The following is a 25750-nucleotide window of genomic DNA, read 5'->3' as shown; positions in this document are numbered from 1 at the left end:
AAGTTCAAAATAACCTGACCTGGTACAGAGCTGATCAGTTCTGCAATTGATAGAATCACATCACAACACTGTGACCCATACTTTTCTGAAGGGTAAGACCAAAATCAGCTTAGTTATATTAATTATTATATTGTTTCTTAATAACCCATGCAAGACTCTTTAGAGAATTGGGTTTCATTTTAATGGTTAAGTAGTTCTGTTTGGAAAGCAGCATTTTTGTTGCATCTATTCACTATAAACGTGAATGCAGGCTGAAAGCAGAAACTTCCTTGGGTACTGACTTCTTGAAATGTCTTTGTAAAGTAAAACTGTAGAAAAATTATCAAAAGAATACAAAGGCAGAAACAACTGGCATACAAATGCTTTGGAACTCATTACAGTATCATAGCTTATAAACAATGGATGTATCCAAATAATTTAATGTTAGGGGATTTTCAGTAGCTCAGAAATGACTGAAAAAATAAAATTGATTCCTTCTGTTATTCATGAGTTTTGAATCAACATACATGCTGTTATATACTATAAGAAGTTCGTAATAACACGTTCTGCTTATTGAATTGCGAGTAATTTTTTTAATTTATTTTGAATAAAAAAAACTCATAAACAGGTAATTAACTGGGTAGTTTAAAGGTTAACGTTCAATGTGTATTTTGTTGAAGTTAAGACAAAATTTAAGTGAAGCAAATTCTTCCTATTATCGACCAAACCTAAGATGAAACCAATGTATGAATGTATTCACAATTAATTATTAATTTGTAATAACAAATACGCACATTGAAGAGTATTCAGCAAACAAATACCCTGTACGCTGAAGATACAATTATTATTGCAACAGTCTTACATCGCCATCTGTTGGTAAGTTGCAATAATGACCCTTAGGAATAGTTAAAAAGACTGCGTTTTTCCATCATAAAAACTCACGTGGTTTTAGTAAACCTTGTAGGCCTATTTCTATCCCTGGGATAAATTAGGTCAACAGTTATTTAAAAATAACCAGAATAAATAATTTTGATGACGGGCGGAGGCTGTGGCTGGGTGTTCATGAAACTGTACGTACCGTCTGATAATCTGTGATCAGTTTCTTGTTAAAAAGCCCTAACGGCGGACATATCAGCAATTAAAAGTAATTTAGTGGCAAAATAAACGAGGACTAAATAAATAAAAATCGCTTACTTGCATGAAAACGTGAAAATATGCCCTCAGCAAATTAGCGAAACAAACAATTAAACGTGTATTTGAATAAGATAATCTATATACCCGAAACCTCCATTGTAAATTACGGCTAAACATTGAGCACACTCTGACTCGTAGCTTGCCATTTTTGATAGCAGACCGACTCTCCAAAACTTTTATACTGTAAAAGGATGCATTTCAGTCTAACATAGCGCGTAACATAACCAGGGAATCCATTCAATTTACTCTGATACACACCATTCTTGTATTCACTGCTGTTCTCGCGACGAATGGAGAGGAACTTAAGCCACGTATTAAAATGCCCGGACGAAGCTCCGACTTCCGAAGAGATTCTTTACAGTACGTTCATCTTTCCTTATTATTTTTCTTATTGTAACATGGAATGAAGTTTTGTTGTCGTAACTAAGTTTGCAAAATATTAGCATTTAATAGCGGTATACGCAGTGCTGCATTGTAAAAAGCATAATGCAGCGGAGGTGATAGTTCTCTCTTCAGATTACCTTCAGAATATCATGTGTCTGATTCACACACGTGGACACTCCCCTTACTTTCTTATAATCCAATATTTAGATATGGATCCGTCCACCTGTTTCATGTACTCCGTTCTGACGCTGATGACGTTAGTGGGAAGCCTTGTGTACTTGGAGGAGACCGTCTACATAACCAGGAAAATAACGCCATCCTGCAAGAAAACCGCTTACATTTGGGTTACAGGCGCTCCACCTGTAAGGAAGTTATTTTATTGCGTTATGTTTTGCTCTTCCTTGCAATTCTGCTAAGATTATCTGAAGCAATATTTTCCAGGTGATTGCAGCCACGTCGTACGTTGGCCTGTGGGTTCCTCGCTCGTCCATGTTTACAGACTTCACTGCTTCCATGTAAGTCACAGAATGTTAATGTACTTCGTTAATGTACAGTGTAATTTTAGGATGTTAATGTACTTTTGCTTAAAAGTAATTTAAAAAATGTGCTTTTGAAAGAATTTGAGAGTGTATTTTTAAGCCGTGGAAAGGTTCGATCATTGAACATAGTTTGAACAATTGAACTCGTAAACTATGATAAGCTTGATGTCTCCGGTTGGGTTTCTCTTCAGTGGATGTAAGTTGTTGATTGTTGATGTCTGTACAATCAATCGTTGCTTAACGACAGGTATACGTTCTGACAGTTCATTTCATCATAGAGTGTAGTTACACAAACCTAGATGGTACAGCCTGCTACACGTCTAGACTATATGGTATAACGTAAATAAATTACAAGTACAGTAAATACATCAACCAGTTGTTTATGATCTGTGCATTGCATGCGCGATACTTTTACACAACTGGCAGAGCAGTAGGTTTATTTATATCAGTATCATTGCTAACACGTGAGTAATGCGTTGCATGCTGACATTATGACGACTATGACGTCTCTAGGTGACAGGAATTTCTCCGCTCCATTGTATGGGGCCTTGTTGTGTATGCCGCCCGTTGACTGAAATGCTGTTATGCCACCCGTTGACTGTATTGATCTGCTGCTGGGGGGAGGGGGGGTTATGCTGCATATCCAGTCACACTTAGATCTCTTGGGTTGCTTGGCTGCAGGAGAGGTCCTTCACATATGTGCATAGGTGACAGGCTCTCTGATCTGGTCCTTGGGGATCCACAGAGAGCTGGAGCTGGGAGGGAGCAAAAACGTGGAGTCCCCGAGGACCGGATTGAGCAACACTGCAATAATGGTACAAAATCTCCTCCCCCACTCCCTCAGCTATTTAAGCATCTGCTTGCACAAGTTCCTGGTGATGATGCTGGAGGAGTTCGGTGGGGAGGAGACGCTGGTGCGCCGGCTGCAGGGCAAGCCCCTGAAGACCAGCACCGGGCCCTGCTGCTGCTGCTGCCTTTGCCTGCCGCCGCTGCATGTCAGCAGGTCATGGCGCTGATTAGGCACCTCACCTGGTGGTTCCCTACAATCCCTTTAGAATAGCAAGGGACACAAACCAAAATGGGGCTAGCAGCATTTCATGTAACCTATACGGTTTTGGTTGTTTATGAAGATTTATACCCAGGTGTCTTCTAATGAATTTTGATCAAACACAGGTGTAGTAGTTTGGAATCGTATCTGTCTGTACTTTTGTACTTGTATATTGTTAAGGACAAGAACCTCCACTTATCTTCTAAGTAAGTGTTTCTCAAACCAGTCCTCAGGGACCCCCAGACAGTTCACATTTTCGCTCCCTCCCAACGCCCAACATTCCTGTACTACGTATACAGTGTTCTTGATTGGCTGGGGGCTGGGAGGGAGCAAAAATGTGGAATGTCTGGGGGGGGTGGGAGTCGTCAAGGACCTGGTTGAGAAACACTGCTCTAACTGCTCATCCTACTATTTGGTTCTCAAACCAGTCCTCAGGGACTCCCAGACAGTTGCAGGGGTCCTGGAGCCTATCACAGGCAGCATAAGGTAGAAGGCTAGGCTACATCCTGGCTGGGATTCCAGACCATTGCGGGACATATGCATATACTTTCTGGCCTATGCAATCATCGATAATGGGCAATTTGGAGATGCCAGTCAGTCTAACCGGACCCTTTCATGAACTTGTAATATGAATATTGCTGGTTCATGACTCCAGAGGAGCTGTGTAGTGCCTCTGAACAAGGAACAAGGAAGATTCTGGGGACAACAACAGGTTACCCTCTGTAATCCAAATAAGAAAAGGTTCATTAAACCTAAATAGCTTTCTGTGAACCATCACAGTGAAAGTCCTGAACTTTGGCATCAAGGCCACGACTTGAGGTTCACTGTGTCTAATCAGGACGAGCCTGACCATCCTGAAGTGGGGGACCTTGCAGGCTGCTCTTCTCAGGCCAACGCTCATGTTTTTCGCCACTGTCCTCTGGAGCAACGGCACATATCAGCAAGGCAAGGCGAGTCCACTTTACAACCATAATGCCCAAATAAGACAATCTCATTTTACACTGAAGTTTTATTCATCTAACTGTATGACAGGGATTATTGTCATGTCTTAGTTCCGCTTTTGTCTTTAAGTTATGAGTTGATACTGAAGTGTTTCTGACAGCAGTGAGGCTGAGATCAGCTCTTGCACCTTTAGATGGAGGTGAAGGAGGCGTTCCTATGGATCACTTTGCTGTCCGTGGCTGCTTTCCTGCTCTCGCTGTGGCCCATAGGAATTGTGTTTGCCCAGGCCCAGTTAGAGCTCTCAAAGCGCAACATTGTTCCGAAGTTTGCCCTGAACCAGGTAAACCTCTCTGTCTGACCTTCACTGTGTCCTGTGCTCCTCTGTTGAAGAGTGGTTTTTACCCCCTTTGGGTCATGTGATGTAGAACTCCAGCGACATGTGACCTTTTGTTGCCTGATATAACTCTCTAGTGGGAACATCATGTGCTTTTAATTAATCACTGTGAATCCTCCTTGTGATCCATCACATAATGTGTGGGGAGGCCTCATCTTCTCTCTACACCTTTAGCCATATATGCTGTTTGCTATCTGCACCTTGCTGTTAGACTCAGTCCCATATGGTCTTCGTTCATAGACATATGTCACTCGCTGCATCCTGACCCATTTAAAACTCCCTCCCTCCCTGACACTTTGGGATGCGTGACAGGTTGTTGGATGATGTTGTGTAGCTCTTGCTCCTATATTACTTAGACTTGTGACCAGACATTCATCGGAAGCTCAGCCAAATCGCACTTATGCCTGGTTGACTCCTTGGCAGCACATATGTTTGCGATGTGCTATTTTCCTCACTTGTATGTCGCTTAGGGCAAAAGGGGCTGCAATGTGACAGTAAAGGAAATGTCACTTCACCAGATCCTGCTGTCCTTCTTGGTTTCCTTTCAGTGCGTGGTGGTTCTTAGTCAGGCTCAGAGTGGCATCATGGACGTGCTGATCAGCACTGGAACCATTTCTTGTGTACCTCCTTTCTCTGCCCGTGCCAGAGGGACATGTGAGCTCCTCCTCTTCCTCTGCAAAGCTTGAATCAGAATCACTTTATTTTGCCAAGTATGTTACACATATAACGAATTTGCCTTGGTGCATGAACACGTGACTGACATGTAACAAATCACAAACTGGACAAGTACAGACTATTTGCATATATTTAAGTAAACTAAAAGCTACATAAAAAACAAAAAAAAGAATAAAAATATGAGTGGAGGAAATAAACATTTTATATAATTATATAATCATATTTTATATAAGTGGAGTATGTGAATGTGTACTGAGGAACAGATAGAATCTGTTACAGTTACAGTATGTTATAGGGTTGCATGTACTTTATGAAAATAAGCAGCAGTGCATTATGGGAAAGAACAACGTGGTTGTTTCAAGTACAGAATGTCCGCCACTGTTAATGGGCGCCGCTCAGTTGTTTTGTTGTGGTGCTTGTTTATTGGAGAGTACCCAGGCTCAGTAATGGTAGAGATTAGTATAAGTGCACTTTTATTTTTAGGCATATTCTTATTAAAATTATACTCGTTCCCAGAATGCTCAGATTCATATACGATTAGGGGGCTTCTGTGCTCACAGAAAAAAGGTCTTCTTCCTCTTTGTGTCTGTCTTCTTTGCCCACAGTCATGCATCAACAGCTGCTGGTGGTGGAAATGTTCATAGTCATATTCGCGACCCGTTTCTACTACAGATGGGATTACAGCGGCAGTGATGCGGGGAATCCAGGTCCTTGCTAAGGAGCGCGACCGAGGGGACTGGAGCACGCCGGACAGAAATGTTCTCAAGCGGCTGCTTATCGATCTAGTGCAGTAGGTTTAAATACTACTGTGGTATCACCTTTCTTTTTACTCTGGACAAGAAGATCTGCTGACTGCAGACCTGTTGTCAGTGGACCATGTTCAGAAGTAACATGAATGGCCCTGCAACAGCCCAGAAGATATAGAACAGGGGTCTTCAACACCGGTCTTGGAGAGCTAGTATTTAGTAGGTTTGCCATCCTACCCGGTTTCAGATGAGCCACACCTGCTGGCTCATCAGAAGCCGGGTAGGATAGAAAACCTACTGGACAGCAGCTCTCCAGGACCAGAGTTTGAGAGCCCTGCTGTAGAAGATCACAGATAGACCTTCTTCTGTGAGACATAAGTATGGTGGGGAAATAAAAACAACTAATAAATATGTTGCATACTGAAGACATTTTTGTCTTTGGGAGAAAATGTGGCTATTTGCAAATACTAGGTTGTGGTAGAGAAGGTTCTAATAATTTGGTACTTAATTTGAGGAAAATAATGAATATGTAGCTATAAAAATAAAACAAAAAAAAAAGAATTGTGAGCCCTTTAACAAAATTAGCATACTGGTAGATAAGCCTAGTCTAGTTCAATTTTGGCAGAACTTTGTTTCTGCAGTTATAATTTATAAATACAAATTACAGATATATAGAGGCATTTGTATTCAATTTTTATTCAAATATGTTGTTGGTTAGTGTGAAATATGCAAATGGAAATGCTGCAAGCAAATAAAGGACAAAGAAACGCACAGATATTTTTTGTCTTTTAAAATAACATAAATAATAAAATATTTCCAAAAGTGACAGGCATGTCATTTCTGATACAGACAGAGTTAAGCATTTTCCCACTAAGAGTCTCACTTTAAAAAGAGGCGTCCTTATCTTGGGCAGTCACACCACTCACAGCAGAGTAGCCAATGCTCACATCTATTCATCCTGGAGCTGTTGCCAGGAAACCATGTTCCTCAGAACTGGCAGTGCATAGAGACGCCTTTCATGCAGTTGAGTGGGGGCCCAAGCTACAGAAACAGCTGTTTCTATCAAATGTCGAACTAATCCACAGAGAAAGGTTGCAATAACAAGGAAAACGGCAAACTTTTCTGCATACTCCCAGCAAGCCCCGATCATAGATTTCCTGTTAATCCATTAACTTGAAAGATTGTTAGATTGTACAAACAAGGTGCGAAATAGCAAAGTAACTAAAACTCAATTCATTTTTATATAGCACCTTTCACAAAAGAGTCAGCGTGGTCACGGTAAAGCCAAAGTCTGCCAGTGAGTCATTTCTACATCCCGGCCTGTGTGAATTCGCAGCTTGAATGCCACACTCAGGGTGTCACGGTTCGTAAGTCGCATCCACCATGTCACGCTTCCATGGGACTAAACCAGCAGTAAATGTGTGCTTTTCAGGACTCTCCCAGAATAACAACAGGCGTAAGAAGTTTGGCACTAGTGCAGGGGTAGGCAGCCCTGATCCTGCAGTGCCAATATCCAGCAGGTTTTCCATCCTACCTGATGAGTGACTGTCTGCCTGAGATCAGGTTCAGCTCATCAGAGACCAGGTAGGGTTCCTGCACCCCTGTACTGGATGAGTGTAGATTATGGCTAAAATACCACCATTTCTGTCCTTTTTTCATATAGCACAAGGTGGGTTTATACTCTGGCCAAGATGCCAGGTCATGGCAGGGCATATACATGCACAAAGTCAGTCATACTCTATGGGAAATGCAGAGACGCCATGTCTTTGGATTAAAGGAGGAAACCAGTATCACAGAGGGGAAAATCAGTGTTCCTGTATGCCTCTCACATATGGGGAAACCGTGCAAACTCGCGCAGAGCAGACGGGGATTCAGCCTCCCGAGCCCGGAGGTGTGAGGCAGTAGTGCTGTCCACTGAGCCTCATTCCACCGCTGCCTCTGAATGTAAATGAGGGCATGAGAAGGGAGGCGCTGAAAGGGTCACTCACAGTAGCAGGCAGTCAGTTAACAAAGCAAGCTGGTGTAGTTAAGGATCGTTGACTCTTTGAGCATCATGTCTTTTTAAGCAATTTTACGTTTAAACTACAAGATATGTTACAATGTTTATATTCCATCCATCCATTCATTTTCCAAACCGCTTATCCTACTGGGTCGCAGGGGGTCCGGAGCCTATCCCGGAAGCAATGGGCACGAGGCTGGGAACAACCCAGGATGGGGGGCCAGCCCATCGCAGACAATGTTTATATTGATATACCAAAATATTGTTTTTTCTTTTTTTTTTTTTTTTTTTTTTTTTTAGTAAAAAGACTCATAATTAGTTTATATAATGGGTTTGTTAACATAACTTTATTGGTATCTCACATAAATGTACTGTATGATGCAATGGCACTTAGCAGCCAACATAAAATTTTGCCTTTATGCATATCTCTTATGCAATTAAATCTCAATAATTAAATCCCTACAGTAATTCTCGGCATTTTAGGTTATAAAGGATCATTCTTAGAACACTTACGCTGCACAGCAAGCCCAGAACTTCCAGTTTATTCATTTTGTAGACAGAACTTTATTTTTTCCTTGGTAACACTTCTGTCTGGTGACCTCACAGTATGGCTGTTGACACTGAACACACAGCACAAAGAAATCTGTCATGCAACTGCACTGTGTACGTTACATGATAATGAGTAGTTTAAGAAGCATGACATAAACTTCTGTACATACAGATATGAACAACTCTTGCAATATGCATAACGACTTATGCTATACAGTAAGAGCTTCTTGCGGGCTTTAAGTGTTACCATAAGCTTCTTCAGGATGGTGCTTCCCATTCACAGTAATACAGACAAACAGCATTTGAAGGTTAGACGTCGTCATATGACATTTAGCTGATTTCACATTTAGTGTATTACACCAAACAAATATAGTCATGTAGCACTTTCCTAACGGTGCAAAAACCCAAAGTTCACAAGGAAAAATAAAAGACATAAAACAAATCATTCAATAATGCGTAGCTAAAGACATTAAGGACAGTTAACATGTTTAAACAAACGGGACAAAGAGAATGTATGTTTTTTGACTTTGTCTCATGTAGCCATTAACTGTATCATTTATCTAAATAACCATTGATGAAACTGTTGAAATGAACTTAACGTTAAGCACATGTACTGAAACAATAATGATCTAAATAAAAAAAAACATAATTTGGAGAAATGTGCTTTAAGAAAGGAAATCAACAACGTTTACATATATACTTACTTCCTATAACATCTCACTTTCTCATCAGTTTTGAAATCTTATAAATATAGCATAAATGATAAAGAAAAGCATTATAATGTTAAAAAAAAATATCATTGTATTTGATTTGATTGATCTCTACCTGTTTGAATCATTTTGATTTAAATGCAGTGTGTCAAATCCTCCAAGCACAATGGGGCAGATTTTGCCTTTCATTACATAAATAATGTTGCCAATATTATGAAATCTCAGCGGGAGAGACGGACCTGAATGCTTGGTTTCAGTAAGGCGATTCCAATGGCAGATATAAACATAGTACAGACGGTCACCATTGACACGAAGGCAGGAACGGAAGGCAGCCACTTCTCCAGGAAACTCGCCGTGATTGGCGTTGACGGAACGTCCTGAAGAGTTGTCGTTGACGGGGAAAGAACAAAATCATGAGACCCAGAAGTCGCTGATTCATATATCAGAAAAGATTCCATTTCAACGGAAGTGACAAGGTGTGCAGTAAAGTGCTATTGAAAAAGGCTGATTATTTTGAAATGAAACGGCTTCAGCTCAGACTGATCCTACTTTGTTATATGGAATGGAAACAGCAAAAGGGATGGCAGGTTCAGTGTTTCTCTTACATTTTCCCAAGACTGAATTTGTGCATCAATGCCATCCACTTCCTGTAATTATTTGTCTTATGAAGGGTTATGGAGAGTCCAGAGCCTATGGGCACAAGGCAGAAAATAACCCAGGATGGGGCACCAACCCATCACAGGGAACAAGGAAGGGAATAATCCAGGATGGGGCACCAACCCATCACAGGGCACAAGGCAGGAAACAACCCAGGATGGGGCACCAACCCAACACAGGGCACAAGGCAGGGAATAACCCAGGATGAGGCACCAACCCATCAGAGGGCACAAGGCAGGAAATAACCCAGGATGAGGCACCAACCCATCACAGGGCACAAGGCAGGGAACAACCCAGGATGGGCACAAACCCATCACAGGGCACAAGGCAGGAAATAAGCCAGGATGGGGCACCAACCTATCACAGGGCTCACTCACACACCCTTCACACCTACGAGCAATTTGGTAACTCCAATTCATCTCACCATGTGACTGTCAGGGGAAACCGGAGTACCTGGAGAAAACCGCACAAAGACCCGGGGAGAACCTGCAAACTCCACATACATGGGACCATGGAGGAGACTCGAACCCAGGTCCCAGAGGTGTGAGCTAACAGTGCTAGCCTAGTGCCACCACACACATCCATGTAGAGCGTTTATTCTTAGTTCTTTTATTTAATTACTTTTATTTATTGTCTGTTCTTTGATAACTTTCCCTTTTTCAATTATTAGTACACTGTCATTCTGACTTGGACAGCCAGTAAGGAATCTTTACAGGAAGCCACGCATTCAGTCTTCAGTAAAAATGGACAGTGGACAAGTATGGATGGAAAAAAAATAGGAATTGACAGGGAAAAAACCCCTGAAAATGCTGCTAAAATCCATCCATCCATCCATCTGCCAGTCCAGGACTGAGCAACAGGATCACAGAATGCCTAAAATCAAATGTTTTTATTTGATGGTAAAGTGAATTTTATTAAAAATGATCAAAAATGGTATATCAACAGCTGTGTAGTGTAAAGAGGGACAATGCTGGCAATTGACAGTTTGTAATTTTACTGTTCTTAAGTTTTTTATGTCATCTCTGAGGAGTTATTTAACTTTTTTAGTTGTGGCTTTGTATATTTGTACACACAAAATACCTGATCTTCTTCATCCTCTTTCCAGATCTCCAGGGAAGAGATTTTACCCATGGTATGCAGCACCTGAAATGGACGTTATTTGGGATAGTTAATACCAACAATGTCTTCCCTATCTAGTTTTCAGTTGTGTCATATCCGATATAAAAAGGCTTATCATTGTACTACTCCCCTTCAAATAAACAAGGTGTTCATCCATACCAAGAACTCCAAGAACATACTTATATTTTTGGCTAGAACGTTCTCGCTAACTTGCCTGTCAAGAACAAATTTGGGATGCAATGAATCATGGGATTTTTCTCATTGGCAAGGATGCAACCGATGCATCCTTGCTATTTGGGGCTAGTCAAGAGTGACATCTTGGGATTTTTACTTTCCTCCGTGCTTCTGTTCTTGAGCACTGGAACTGTACTTCGGTAACAGGAGATGACGTTAAATGAGGACGTAAAAACACAAGAATGGTCAAGTACGCATATTGGTGAACATCCACAAACACTCTTGAGGACCCTACCATACCTCTCTGGCTGCCCTCTCTCCTGCCTGCACGGCCCCGTCCATGTAGCCGCTCCATTTGGTGGCCGTTTCGGTGCCTGCAAAAAAGAGCCTGCCGAATGGTTCCCTGAGGGCCCTGCAGATCAGAGAGCCCGAAACAAAGGTCACACTGCGGAGTGTTTAGGAGCAAACTGATGCTGACAATATGTATCAGTCTTCCTGCCCAGACGCCTCTGCCCAAATAAAGTGAACGAAAAATTATTGGTTCAGAGAGATAACCAATCAGATTGTAGAGGAGGCAAGACCAAGATATCTGATTTGTTCTACCCTAGGAACATTTTTGTGCAAGTAAAACTCCACCAGCACCAATACCCAAGGTACTGACATATTTTATTTAACTGCTATAAACATTTTTATGAAAATCAAATAAGTAAAAAAAAAATAATTTTTAAAAGATCATTTTGTGTAAAATGTGTTTGATTTGCTTTAAGAAATAATAGTAAATTGCAATGGTTTTACCAATGAGTCCTTACAGACTTAATATATACCACAGACATTTGCTAAGACTGGCTGCTATTTCCATCCATTCGTTGTACATCTCAGGCAGCGGAGAGCACATGCCAGGATGCACCAAGGAGGGGATCCCAGTCCATTATAGGGCACACACTCACACACAGTATGGGCAATTTAAAGATACCAATTCATTCATGTATTGTGGGGATAAAACCCATAAAAACAGAGAGAATATGGAAACGCCACACACACAACCCCCAGCCTTGTAAGTGTGATGGAACATGCTGCATCTTCACATTACCTGCATGCTTTTATTTCCTCCAAAACAATGAAAGTGCTTAAAAAAACCAAGTCATCTTAAAGAGCCCCAGCACTAAAAGGCAAATTTACACTATATAAGAGTTTTCATTCCTCTGTCAGCTAAAATACCTCACATCAACATGCATCCAAAAGTTGCAGGGCTAATTAAGTAAGACATGCCTTATAATTTGGGTTTCTCTGTTCTGTTTGAACTTATCTGATGCTTTTATCCAGGATATCTGAGGAGTGAAGGGTTAAAATGTATGGGTGCTCCCTGGGATGTGAACCAACAACCTGTGGGGTTTTAGTGCAAGACTACTTGTTGAGTTACGGGACACTTGTTATTGGTTCTAAGACAGAAATACCTGAATACCCAAAGGGTTACAATCTATGGGTGCTCCCTGGGATGTGAACCAACAACCCATGGCTTGTTAGTGCAAGACTTTACGTGTTAAGTTACAGGACACTTATTATTAGTTCTAAGACAAAAATACATAATAATCAGTCTGAAGCGAGGATGTGATTAGCTGAATAAAAAGAGGTACTGAGCAAGTGAATCTCTACCTGCTGAACTGGCGGTAGGTTCCGGGAGGGAAGTAGGCAGCATAACAGCCCCCTGAATACTGCTCACCACACCAGTCCTTCTCCTCGTAGTGAAGTGGCTATAAGGATTAACACTGGTGAGAGTTAAACACCATAATTTATCACTAGTAGCTCTTGCCATATTATATTCAGAGAAGATCTGGTATGTTCTGGGGTGCTTTGCACGTACCTGAAGAGCATCAGTAGTACCCAACACCTTTGAATATATCTGACAAATTTGCTGTTTCCTCTCATCTTTAGTCAAGTGGATGAGCTCCCTGGCTTTTCTGGCTAAAATAAATCTAGAGAAAGACATGCAGCTTAATGAGACTAGTTTGCTTGTTTAGTCATAAACAAAAGACACCTTTCTCCATCAATTTGCATTATGCAAATAGCTGTCAAGCATAAAATGTGTGCAGTTAATTATTCTAATTACCATAAAAGCAAAGTTGTCTGCAAAAAACAACATCTGTTAATGTAATTGTGTATAATATTTTATTTAACGCGTAACTACAAGCATAATTCACTGTAAGGCAAATTATGCTTTACCATACTTTATTAACAAACTGATATTATGTAATAGGTGGATATAATGCCAATGAGTATATCTACGCATGAACATACACCGAAGAGCCAGTTGCCTGGTCATAGCGATTTGTCCCTCGTCAAAGTCACTCAGATCATCTAATTTCCCCAGCATCCAGCTTGTCACCTATGACAACCGGCTGTTTGTTTGTCATTTAATACATCCTAGATCTCATTTAGTGCTGTTGTTCTGAGATAATGAGCATTATTTGCATCATCTGTTGGTGGTCATTATGTTTTGGCTCTGGTGTATATACTGTATGTGCACGCTGTGTTTATTGCATGAGAAGAAGCAACATAAGGACTGTCCAAAAAGGGGAATAGAAATAATCACCCCATTATGCAAGGACATGAGCCGTCTGGCTTGGTGTCATCTAGGGTCATTGATATAGGGGAGTCTTCATCTTCAATCATCATTGTTCCACAGTAGCCTGTAGAAAACAAAAGTAGCACATTTTACTTATCTTTTACTGATCTTTGAGTGTAGAGGCCTTTGGGATAACTAACTACGCCTGGTCTCGATGTTTCCCGTATAACTACAAGACCATCGTTTAAATTTCGTTGTGCTCTGTAAAAAGCAAGCCGCCATGCCTTCAGCAAACAAACCTCAAGACAGCATTTTTGCAACCCAATCTTCATCAACTAGAGTACTCTTGCAACTCACTTATACATTCAATTGCATAACATTTCCTTGAGTCATGTTCAGCTGTCTGTCTTTCAAGGGAATGAATCACAGTTTTCCCTTATTTTTGACTTGGTTTTCTGTTTTTGATTCCATCTGGAAAAAATCTCACATGCAGTGGTCTGTGATGACATTTAAATTCTCCAAACTGGATTTATTGAATAACAATAATTGTTGTAGTTCTGCCTGAAAGCTTTTGAGCAAGAAACACAAAAAAGCTATTTGAATCTCTAAATATTTACATTTTAAGCTTCTTTGCAGTCTATTCAGTCTTGTGATCATTGTATTTAATTGTAATTTAATTGTATTGTTGCTTGTACAATAACACCATAATACAATACAGTATAATATATACTGCATTTTAGGAAGTTTTGAAAAACTGTAATGCACTTTCATCAGCTTTCAGTAACCAGTGAAGACTGGTTAGATATAACAAATCCAAGATATTCATGCCAGATATACAAAATATTGTAAATAAACAATAACTTATTTAGTATTTTCACCCATGTGTCTTTTATATGTGGTACAGTGGTTTTGTGGGTTTGTGGGAGTTATTACTATATTGTGGTTTGAATTCTGTCCTATGCATTGCAAATAGCTTGACTCTGTTTACTCTGTTATTTCACTCCCACTGCGCAGCTTGCTGCCACTAAATTGCCCATTATTTGTAACTGCATATATGAATGTGTGCCCTGTTATGGACTGACATCAGTCCAGGGTGACGCCATTCTTGTGCCATGGAATTATAAGAGACAGAGGGAAGCTATTTCCTTTGTGGAGTGGAAGTCAGACTTTCCAGAGACTTTTTTAAACCCTGATTATTTGTCTGTGTTTGATTCAAATTTATCTCAATATTCTTTTGCATGCACTCTGACCTTCACTCTGACTTGATCACCATGGTACCACTGCTGTGGATCACACTTCACCATCCTACTAAATGTCAAACTGAGAGGTTAATTGACTCCCGTTCCACCCTCCAGTCCAGAAATTCCTTGATGCTTAGTCCTGTCTTCTGTCATTCAGCCTCACCTGATTGTTGAAATCAAATGGTTTTGGTTTAGGTCTATCAACACTAGAGCCTCTGAGTGTTTTTTTTTTTTTTGCATTTTGTTAATCAATCATGTTTGGCCCTTCAGGGCCACCATACAGACAACTTCCTTCTTACCCTTCTCCTTCCAAAATGGCCTTTTGTAGTACATCATGCACTTGATTATGGAGCCCATGGGAACCCTCTGGATCAGCTGATTCCTGATAGGTGGTAGTCCAGGCTCATAGTGGATATTCATGGTCAGTCCCGGTGGGATAGCACTGATAATGTACCCCCCCTGGAAAAAAACAACTGAATTAAAAATGCCAGTCTATAGTTCAGTTCTGCACAAAGCCTCAGAAAAGCTTGTCACATGCTGCTGTATTCCGAGATGTAATCTGCTTAATTCTGTCACTCTTTGTTGCATACAAATATTCATCTTTCATATACAAACACAAATACAACAACATAAAACTGACGAGGTCCTTCTGCATTCAAGAGTACCTCCTAAAAGAGGATTATTAAATGTAATATAATATTCTGTTAACAGTAAAGTGAATGTGAGCACACCTTGTATTTGTCTCCAGTTAACGTTTCCACGGAAACGCCCTCGGCATTCTGAGAAACTCTGACGACAGGCTGGTTCAGCATGACGCTTCCCCTCAGCTGCTCTGCTATTCTCTCGCTGATTTGTCCAGACCCACCCACGAATTTCCTCTCCTTCAATTATAAAACCAAACACTGAAAAGAAGCTGATACAGTACTGTGCAAAATGTTACGGCATAGAATATATTTAAAGCTACAGTATTTCTCTTACCAGTAAGTGTATATTTGCTCAAAACCCCCCCCCCCCCCACAATTTATCATTAAAACATATGTAATTAAAAGTACAACAATAAAAACTAACAAGAATTTCTTAAATTCTCCAAAAAGCTACTGATATCTAGCTGTTTGGACACCGCTTTCCAGACCCCTCCTCAGGGGCACCTCAGTCATTCCATATATTTATAAAATTTCACCACAAGCTCACTTAATAAATTAAATCAGTTTTTAAAAAGGTACTGATTAGCTACATGAGGTGTGCTAGTTGGAAAATAAAAATTACATGGTTGAATTGGATGGCCACTGTAAATACTGGGGCGACTGTAGGAGAGGTTTTGAAATGTCTAAGCTGACACACTTTGACAGACATATAATCATAGTTTTACATTAACATGAAGATCATTTAACCATCATTTTCTTTGACTGCCTAAAAATGCACAGTATTATATTTTCAAACTTTTTTGGGGGAAGGGGGGGTATTTCTGCCATGTAAGCCTCATGCTTCACCTGTCCTCCATTCGACGTGGAGAAGATTCTTCTTGTTCCTCCACACTGCTTGACGTACCACAGGAACCAGAGCACCGAAACCTCATGAGGCTCAGATGTCACATTTACGTTCACAAAAAGCCTGGCAAAATCCTTTGCTGTCCTGTAATGGATAAACACAAGTCTCTCTTGGATTATCCCACCTAGAGCAACCCAATTAACACTGGCTCATCTCGATTAACCTCTGACTACACATTTGTGCATATGGTATATTGAGATAAACTGACTGAAATCAATCCATCCATTTTCTGTAACTGTTTGTCCTATTCAGGGTTGCGGTGTGCATGTGTGCGTGAATAGGCCATATATCATGACGAGGAATTTGGCTTAACTTTAAAGTAATAAAATTTTGCCTTTTAACTAGTCAGTGAGACGCCAAAGAAAGATCAGCCTCTGACCTCGTCCAGCAGATTTTGTCAATCAGCTCCCTCATCGTCATATTGTCCCATTCCTCTGCATGAGAGCAGGTCCACGGGGCTTCGGCAGGGATCTGGGACGAGAGGAATTCTGGGTAATGACTCCACAGTCATCAGCATCAGTCACCAGCATTTATCTATTTTATTTTCCTGATGTGAAGCTATTATCATTAAAATTGGACGTAGTAAACTATGTTTTATTGCTTTAATAACAGCAGCATCCAGATTTGATTTATAAAGGCAGTCAGGCAACATATTCGGCCCATAAACACATTACATTGTTGAGGGGCGATGCATTTAACCGTGATCATATATTTCAGTAAAATGATCAGTGCATGAAGTTGTAATTTGTTTGCAAATTTTATTTATTTATTTATTTATTTATTTATTTTATTCGCGTGCTCTCTGGTAATCGGCAGCACCTGTCTTCCCAGGGAGTCCAGGGTTCTCCAAAGGTTGTTATAATCCAGGTACACCAGGAGGTTCCACGCCGGTGGGAAGGGACCGCGGAAGGGGTGAGCCTTACCCTGACACAAAATAGAAAATAGTGAAAACATCTGCAATAGTTTTGTGCCATGAAACACTTCTTTAAAATAAAGGAAAGACAAATCATTATATTTACTCAGAAATCAATAATAATCCACTTTATAACCTTTGCAATAAGTAACTTGTACTTTAACCTATTGCGAAATCCTGCTAAACTGAAAAGACAGCATGCCCACAGGCCTTCCGGTATCTATAGCAACAGAGGATAGTGCCAAGGAGATTTAATAACAAGGGGAATGAGCAACTGTTCCAGACAATGCTATATCTGACAAGGTAAATAGGGGATGTGGCCTTCATGTGGTTATTAGAAATGACAAAGAAATTAATTGATGGTAAAACAGGAGCATTTGAACAGCGTGATTGTCAAAGGTTTACTCAAGCTGCTGTGGCTGGTCTTTGTTCAGCCATAAAATTCTATAAGGTGCACATTAAGATAAATTGATGAGAATACATTTTAATGGTAACACCCCATAAAGGAATTTGTGACATTAGGTGTGGTATTACAATTTATATGATAGTAACACTTTATTTAACAGGGCACAAATGATTTTAGTTAACAAGTTAATATTAATAACAAGTATTATGCTATTACTTATGTATTAATTAACCACAAACTAAGTCTTAGTTACTTACCGATCTCATGTTAATTCATTATTAATGAAACGTGATGAATGTTCTATCTCAAGCAGTTACTATATTTGTTACTATATGTGTTAATTCTATAAATCTTTGTGAACTACTGAAGAAACTATTGAATGAACAAGTCATGAATAACACAAGAGAAAAACTGATGTCATGTTTGTTCATCATTAATGAATCGTGATGCATCTTATCTCAAGTAGCTACTATATTTGTTCATGATTTGTACTTCAGTGGTAACTGAGTTATTACTAAGTTTTTTGTGCCTCTAAAAAAGTGAAGTGTTACTCGTATTATGCAGCATTGTTTCATTGTCATCCACTACAATCCAATAATTCGTTGTGTTGAATGGAACCCGTGCAGGTACTTTACCTTAGTATAATGAACAAGGTGCTCCTTTTCATTTACCAAGTAGGTTCTCACTCCTAACTCTCTTGCCAGTCTAAGGATGCAGTTTTGGGTGGGGCCAATATAAGCACCTCCAAGGTCTACATACTTGAATTTCGATCCCTTAAAGAATAAGAGTAGCATAAACCATCAAAATAGAAAAACATGATAACATATACCCGTGGAAAAAAATTAAGAGACCATGGGACAATTTTTTGTTTGATTTATTTCTCAAATAAATGTGTGTGTCTCTGAAAAATACTGATTCTTCTGACTGCTTATTCTTCTTAGTTTCTCATTGATGATGGGCTTCTGCTTTGTTTCATCGGACTTCAGTCCTGCTTCTAGGAGCCTGATATGAACTGTCCTAGCAGTGCACTTCACACCTGCACTTAATGTTCCCCATTCCTTCTGAAGGTCACTTGATGTCATCCTACGATGACATCCTAGAAACTGTCGGATAAGTTGACGGTCATCTCTGGCATTAGAAAGCCGCTTCCGCCCTCTACCTGGCTGGTTTCTGGTTGTTCTCGGTGTCTCCTGCTTCAGTTTCTTCATGTGCACTATTGCGTTATAAATTTTGAACCTGAAAGCAACCTGCTGCTCAGCATAGCCTTCTGCCAGTAGAGCTACGATTAAACCAGGTGGTAAAAATGCAGATTTGTTAAAAAATATAGAGCAGTCCCTATATTTTTTCCACGGCTGTATAACAATGGTATGGCATGTCACTCTGGATTAGAAGGTGCAGGGACGCTGTAGGTCCTCCTGGATGAGATTGTGGTGTCTGTGACAGTGTTGGCCCTACCCCAAAGACTGATGCAGGCATACTTACTGTCACAGTATAGGTCCTACCCCCGACTCGATCCCGTGCTTCCAGGACTACCACAGTCAAACCAGACTCTTTAAGCAGCTTAGCTGCACTCAGACCTTCGAAAGGGAGAACAAGATGGAGTCAAGACACGGCTTAGGTATGAATCTCGAGGATATTTGGTAACATTGCCCTTACCAAGAAATGAAATGGTTACTCTCCCATTCAGCAAGATAATGTTCAGTGAAGTAACCCATTATATTAATTAAATGTATATGAAACAACACAGACTCTTACTGTTCACAATTTAATAAACTGTCCCTGCAAGCCTAATCTTGATAAAATTTAATAATATGCAACAGAGCACATAGAAGAGCATGCTCTCTCCTGTCCCCTTAATCTCTGTTTTCTCTGCGTTCTCACCACCGATTTCAGCATGACCACACTGCATGCTGAGATATCATTCAATAACCTGTAATGAAGACTCGTCTGTCAGGAAATTGTCCCTTGCTTGCCAAATACTGACAGCCGCACCATGACGTACTCTAGCCATTGAAAAGGGTAGGCTTGACAGGAGGGCTCCTATGAGATTTCAGGAATGATAAATCAGAGGTAATTTCTGCTAGCGCTTCTTCTAAACAGCTATTCATGTATTCATCAGTTTTCTCTTAAGCGTCATGCAACTTGTATAGTCATGTCTATTTGAATGTGTATTCTTTCCATACTAACTGATGCTGCAGCTTCTAATCTGTCTAGGTTTTCTGTATTCCATTTGTAATATGAAGTATAGAGAAAATATTATTTAATTTGATTAAAATTCACCTCTGGGTGGAGTTTGCATGGCTTGCCTTCCACAATCCGGTGATATGAAGTTATGAGGTTAATTGATCTGTGACTGTGCACATGTATATGTCATATGTGTTGAAGATGAATAGGTGAGCAGGTGGATGGATGGAAGGATGGATAGAACACAGAACACAGGCTACCATGTGTGAACATAGGATGATCCTTGGTAAGTTAATAAGATGCTCTTTTGGAGGCTGCTAGCAAAGTAAAGATAAATTTAATTATATAATAAAATAAACTGAACTTGCACCTACAAATCCTTGATGCAAAATACATGATTAGACAATAATAAACATTAAACATATTGCAGGATGAATTAGCAAAACAGGTCAAAAGAAAGTTCCCACCTGACAAACCTCCGCCAAGCACGATGACGTCTGGTTTCTGACCTTCAGCCTTCTGGTTTCCATCCATGTTCGCCCTAAAAGCAAGAGGGAAATGGCTCCGGCGGAGTGAGATGCTACAGGTCTGCCTGCGAACGTGATCTCCCCCTGCTCGCCGCTGTGCTCTGTGCAAACACTGACCCTGGAGGGGAGGAGCTAATCGCTCTTATGTTGTTAAGGAGACATCTGGCCGCCCTGCCGTCAGCTGGGGCCTGAGCTGCTCCGGCCTGTTCTCCACCTTGCAGCCTCGCTCACACGACACATGATGCCATTTCATGAAATATGGATTAAAAGCAGGTAAACACAGACTGCCTGTGCTGGTGATGTTTATTGGATAGAAAGCCATTGTAGCAAAACAAATCAAGAAACAGAAAGGGGACAGTTTTGCTTTGTGGAACAACTAATTGGCAGGAATATATGTTTATATATTTTTAATAATAATCACCATTATCTAGGTATGATATGATGGACCTATATTTGTTGTGTTTGGTAGATTAATGCTGAAACACAACCTTTGTAGAGTATCTTTTAACTGTGAAATATGGTTCTTATATCAGAGTTCATTGACAGTTGAGGAACCATATATACACACACACACGGACACACGCACACAAACACACATATATATATATGCATATATAAAAGCCTTTCGCATTGAGTGCATGGTATGTAGGTAATATGGTTTTTGGCAAATATACATAGAACACTTAAGTATCCATCTATCTTCCATAACATCCAATATAATAACATAATTCACCGACAGCAGTTTGCATAGCTGCATGTTTTAGGGTTGCAAGAGGAAGCCACTGCACACAATCAAAGGGAGACCAAACATGGCTAGGGGTGGGAATCACACCCCCAGGCCACACCACTCCACTGCGCCACAATACATTAAATCATTAAACTTGAAGAGCCTCATTCAGGGAACACAAATCTCAAAAACGTTCCATGTGACAGTTTGTGGCTCCCTCCAAATATCTGTGGCTTGTAGATTATTGCCATCCTGCTGAACCTTACTGCATTAAAACATGTAAGTATATCTTCCATTACTACTTACCCAGTCACAGTGAGCCTGGAGTCTGTTCCAAGCAGCATAATTAAACATCATTCAATACCTGGCCAGATGGGCGTCTGTCAGTCTACATTCCAGCTAAATTCATCTAGGCTGAATTTGCCAAATTAGTTCATTGTCCTTACAATTTATAATGACATCAAAGCTAGGCAAGGAAAGGACCAATGTCCAGGGGCAAGAGATGTAGAGATTCACTCAGGTTCCTGGATGTCTGCTGAGCAGAAACCAAGCGGAAGGACAGGACTTGGAAACTGCACTCACACCTGGCATTGGATATAAGGAGTGTGGCCACTAAGCCACCATCGCACAATTTACATTTATTTATCGGGTGTGTTTATCCAAAGTGACATGCAACTGAGAAAAAAAAAGGTCAGTCAGTCCCTGGAGCAAGAGACGTTAAGGGCCTTGCTGAGGGGCCTGACAGTGAAATCACTCATCCGGTTACAGGCGCAGCATCAGGATCCAGTGAGCCACACAATGCCCCCACAAAAGACCCCAAAACCATTTGACTTATTCCCTTGTACCCTGGTGCAGTTATAACAAACAAACTCTAGCCTGTGTCGTCCTGTCAGAGCTTTATCTGTGCCATCTTAGGTAATTTAATTTGACTCGAAAACAGGCATTATTTTTGAGCAAGTCTGGTTTCTAGTTTGGGTTCTTCGCTCCCAGGTTTACCGGTAATACACAACCACTCCTTCGCGAAACAGTGATTGATTTCAGGCACATGTTCTTAAGTAAGTACACTTTTCCTTTTTTTTTTGTTTTGCTGCTGTTCACCCCAAGGCGTTTGTGCAGGTAACCATTGGACACAGGGCATTCAATGGAAGGCCATTAAGCAAATGAATAAAGAGAAGCCAAGACTACACGGTGATCCACTCCAAGCGGACAGCATAATCCTATTTGTGCCATGTCCTAATCCACTTACATAGACTTCAACAAAGCTATAGGCCCCTCTTTTTACCCCACAATTCGGCACCAGTGCTTTAAATCCAATTAGTTGGCGGTTCATGGGAAAGCGGAACATTTTACCCTTCGCTGTTGGATGGAACGTGTAAAACAAATGTTCCTCAATGTATTTCCCTCACCAGATTATAGTAACACTTCATTTCTAGATGTGACCTTATTAATATAACCTGTATTTGCATATATAAACAAATGTATCCATTTTCCTTTTTAAAATCATTCATCAGCCAACCACTTTTCCAATACACAGCCATGGGGGGTGCAGGCTATCACATGGCACCAGTACAGGGCATATTTAAACCCTGGATAAGATGCTGGGCCATTGGAGGAAGTATGTGGGTCCTTTCAAAGACTAGCGGAGAAAGCTCTTGTTCCTTATCCCATTTTATAGCAGCAGAGAGGGCTGTGGTGATCTCAGTGGACCCTCAATGCTATTCTGATGTGAAATATGAGAACACATTTATTGTGTGAGCAGAGAATGTAAAGTGTAGGGGAGACAACTGTCATATTTTTTAAATTTTAATTTTTTTAACAAAATGAAAAAGCATTTTTCCTTTCATAGAAAACTTGTACTAGTCTGTGGTGTCTGGCGATCTAAGTCATGTAGGAAGATTACCGTGTCCCTCCAAATAACTGATCCCATTCAACAACTGTTCCGCTCCCAACTGTGTATGGGATTAAATCAATATTTCCTCAGGGACCCACGCGTTTTTGCTCTTTTTGATCATTGCCAGACAGTCGAAAGTTTTGCTTGAGCTAGGAGGGAGCAAAAATGTAAACTGTCTGTTGGTCCCCAAGGACTGGATTGGAAAACCCTGGATATATATATATATATCCATCCATTTTCCAAACCACTTATCCTACTGGTCATGGGGGGTCCGGAGCCTATCTTGGAAGCAATGGGCTCGAGGCAGGGAACAACCCAGGATGGGGGGCCAGCCCATCACAAGGCACACTCACACACCATTCACTCACACATGCACACCTATGGGCAATTTAGCAAGTCCAATTAGCCTCAGCATGTTTTTGGACTGTGGCAGGAAACCGGAGGAAACCCCACGACGACATGGGGAGAACATGCAAACTCCACACACATGTGACCCAGGCGGAGACTCGAACCCGGGTCCCAGACGTGTGAGGCAACAGTACTAACCACTGCACCACCATGCCGCCCCTATATATATATAGGATAATGGATCGTTTTAGGTCAGTGAAACGTTGCCATATCTGGTCCAGCAGTGTAATAGCACTACGGAGGTCTTTGATAAATGTGTCTCATACATCAATTAACAAATTACCCCAAAATATTCATGCACGTCACATTTAAACATGGCTTTTTGTAAAGCCGGCAATGTTTTTCACTTCACTGTACCAACCTGTGCCATTCGCCCTACAGAACACATATAAAGTACCTTAAATGCAATAAACAGTGATCTACTGCAAATTATCCCTCAGGCCATCCATCTTCCAGTCCATGCGATACTGGTTCACTGGATCTGCAATAAGTCAGTTATTCACTATTTTATTAACTCCCTAAAAATCCTTGAATTCTGTTTGATTAATATACCACTATTATCCACTGGGTGGCATAGTTTTCTAAAAACGAAGAAAATATTTTGACGGCCCTCACCTGGGTAAGTTTTTTAAGTACATCGTTATTTAACACAATTACATTACATGATGAGGATATTTGTAAAACCAGGAACTGCAAACGCAGAATAGCAGAGTTGCACTGCTATGTAAATTCCCCCTAAATATGTCTGCTGAGTTTCACAATAACCTAGCAGTGAAAAAGCATATTATTTAAAAAGAACATTGCTGGTATTTCATGGTGACTGTGGAGGGGGGGGGCAGATGGGGGTTGTCAGGACCTACATCAATACACATATTAAATTCATGTGAGTTTCATAAACTACTTCTAGTGCAAAAGCCAATATGTGTATATAAATATAGGATAGCCCAGCTACGAAAAAAATAGATCTTTCCTTAAGTCAAAATAATGGACACATTTATATTAAGTAGACAATACAGACAACACCTCACATTCTGCATTATTGAACGTGTAGTTTAAGCAATTAAAGTCACTGATAGAAAAAGTATTGAATCTCTAGAGTAATGAAAAGAGGGTAAGTGGAGTCAGGTGTGGGTTTTACATGCTGTGCTAAATAAAAACACAGACAGTTATTGGTACTTGTTCTTGTGAAATGTTTTGCGTTGTTTGTTAAACAACACTATTTTATCATGATGGTATGGATGCAGTGCTCATTCTATTAGCAGGAATTTTTAGCAGTTTATAAACTCTATATTTTTTTACCCATAGGCTAATACATTCTTTAAGCTGACGTCTAATGCCTGGCGACACAGTGGGCAGCACTGTTGCCTCACATTTCCATGACGGGTTTTAAATTCTGCCCCCCCCTTCTGTTGGTGCCCAGCTTTGTACTCACTGCTGCCTGGGATGGGCTCCAGGCCACGAAGCAAGCCTGACGGCGATACAAAAATGTATGTCCTTTAAGAAATACTTGTTTGCCAGTGATGCGCATTCTAGTATCATTGGGCATAAAATTTAATTAAAATTGAACTATACAATGTAATTGTAAAACAATGGAATTTTAAGTTCATTGAGTACGCAGCGGAATATTTGACTAACCTCGTCATATGTAAATGGTTTCATAACGCATCTCAAATATATTAAGTTCCTTGGGTACCCTGTTCGAGGTGCTTTAAGTTTTTATTGGGTACGTTAAGATGGTTTGTTTTCACTATGCGTTGAATTGGGGAGGAGATTACTGACTTTTAGAAGAGCTACCTAATTTATATTAGCGTTTTGGGGCGCAGTATGATTTCGTTCACTTTCAATTTCAAAGAAAGACAGCATAAGTATACTGGATATGATCAAAAGGACCCAATAAAGCTCCAGCAATGTTGCTGCTACAGATTTTAAATCCGACGATAAAAATTTCATCCTGCCTTCCTAAGTTCAAGACATTATAAAACATAAAGAACAGATAATTATTTTTCTATTAGGCCTATTGACATTCTGCTGCCTTTGAATTCTTCAAAGATTAAGCCATTACCTGTCTGTCTTTGGGTAATTTGGTATCTGACTAGCATACTGCCGCCATATCAGGAAAGAGCATTTTTTGCGTTCATAAAATACAAATATATACAACATATACAAGGCATAAAATGTAAATGAAATGCACTTTACTATAGGCATTACACTATACAGATAAGAACCCACACTA

The 25750-nt window shown here is 40.4% G+C and overlaps 2 protein-coding genes across 10 annotated transcripts; one reads left to right on the top strand and one right to left on the bottom strand.

Annotated features, from left to right (window-relative positions):
- Positions 1-911: 911 nt before the first annotated feature.
- Positions 912-6144, top strand: LOC125751043 (organic solute transporter subunit alpha-like). Of its 8 annotated transcripts, none has more exons than XM_049029496.1 (8): positions 912-1533; positions 1765-1919; positions 1999-2072; positions 2941-3099; positions 3983-4094; positions 4280-4426; positions 5029-5134; positions 5828-6144. In XM_049029496.1, the coding sequence occupies exons 1-8, from the start codon at positions 1464-1466 to the stop codon at positions 5947-5949; spliced, it is 945 nt and encodes a 314-aa protein (XP_048885453.1). In that variant the 5' UTR covers positions 912-1463; the 3' UTR covers positions 5950-6144. The 8 variants fall into 8 exon arrangements, with proteins under 8 accessions (XP_048885453.1, XP_048885454.1, XP_048885455.1 ...); XM_049029497.1 differs by having other exon boundaries at positions 5761-6144; XM_049029498.1 differs by having other exon boundaries at positions 5029-5190; positions 5761-5898.
- Positions 6145-8549: 2405 nt separating this feature from the next.
- Positions 8550-25736, bottom strand: LOC125751084 (amine oxidase [flavin-containing] B-like). 2 transcript variants are annotated; one of them, XM_049029601.1, is made up of 15 exons: positions 20609-25736; positions 20432-20505; positions 19263-19357; positions 18416-18553; positions 17281-17385; positions 16841-16932; positions 16404-16545; positions 15645-15794; positions 15213-15372; positions 13700-13796; positions 12971-13082; positions 12763-12860; positions 11410-11521; positions 10897-10959; positions 8550-9536 (listed from the first exon to the last, which is right to left on the bottom strand). In XM_049029601.1, exons 2-15 carry the CDS (start codon positions 20496-20498, stop codon positions 9381-9383), a joined length of 1587 nt encoding a protein of 528 aa, XP_048885558.1. In that variant the 5' UTR covers positions 20499-20505; positions 20609-25736; the 3' UTR covers positions 8550-9380. The 2 variants fall into 2 exon arrangements, with proteins under 2 accessions (XP_048885558.1, XP_048885557.1); XM_049029600.1 differs by having other exon boundaries at positions 20432-25736.
- Between the last annotated feature and the right edge of the window lie 14 nt (positions 25737-25750).

Source organism: Brienomyrus brachyistius, chromosome 10 (assembly GCF_023856365.1).
Source record: "Brienomyrus brachyistius isolate T26 chromosome 10, BBRACH_0.4, whole genome shotgun sequence".
In the NCBI taxonomy this organism is placed as follows: domain Eukaryota; kingdom Metazoa; phylum Chordata; class Actinopteri; order Osteoglossiformes; family Mormyridae; genus Brienomyrus; species Brienomyrus brachyistius.
Note: the sequence above shows the minus strand (reverse complement) of the source record. Positions and strands in the feature narration are given on the sequence as shown.

Coding starts and splice junctions, on each gene's coding strand:
- LOC125751043 (XM_049029496.1), top strand. CDS start 1,464: ATGGAGAGGAACTTAAGCCACGTATTAAAATGCCCGGACGAAGCTCCG. Junction 1,920..1,998: donor GGGTTACAGGCGCTCCACCT/GTAAGGAAGTTA, acceptor AATATTTTCCAG/GTGATTGCAGCCACGTCGTA. Junction 3,100..3,982: donor CCGCCGCTGCATGTCAGCAG/GTCATGGCGCTG, acceptor GTGTCTAATCAG/GACGAGCCTGACCATCCTGA.
- LOC125751084 (XM_049029600.1), bottom strand. CDS start 20,498: ATGGATGGAAACCAGAAGGCTGAAGGTCAGAAACCAGACGTCATCGTG. Junction 17,386..18,415: donor ACCTTGTTCATTATACTAAG/GTAAAGTACCTG, acceptor ATTTTGTGTCAG/GGTAAGGCTCACCCCTTCCG. Junction 10,960..11,409: donor GAGAGAGGGCAGCCAGAGAG/GTATGGTAGGGT, acceptor CGTCCATTTCAG/GTGCTGCATACCATGGGTAA.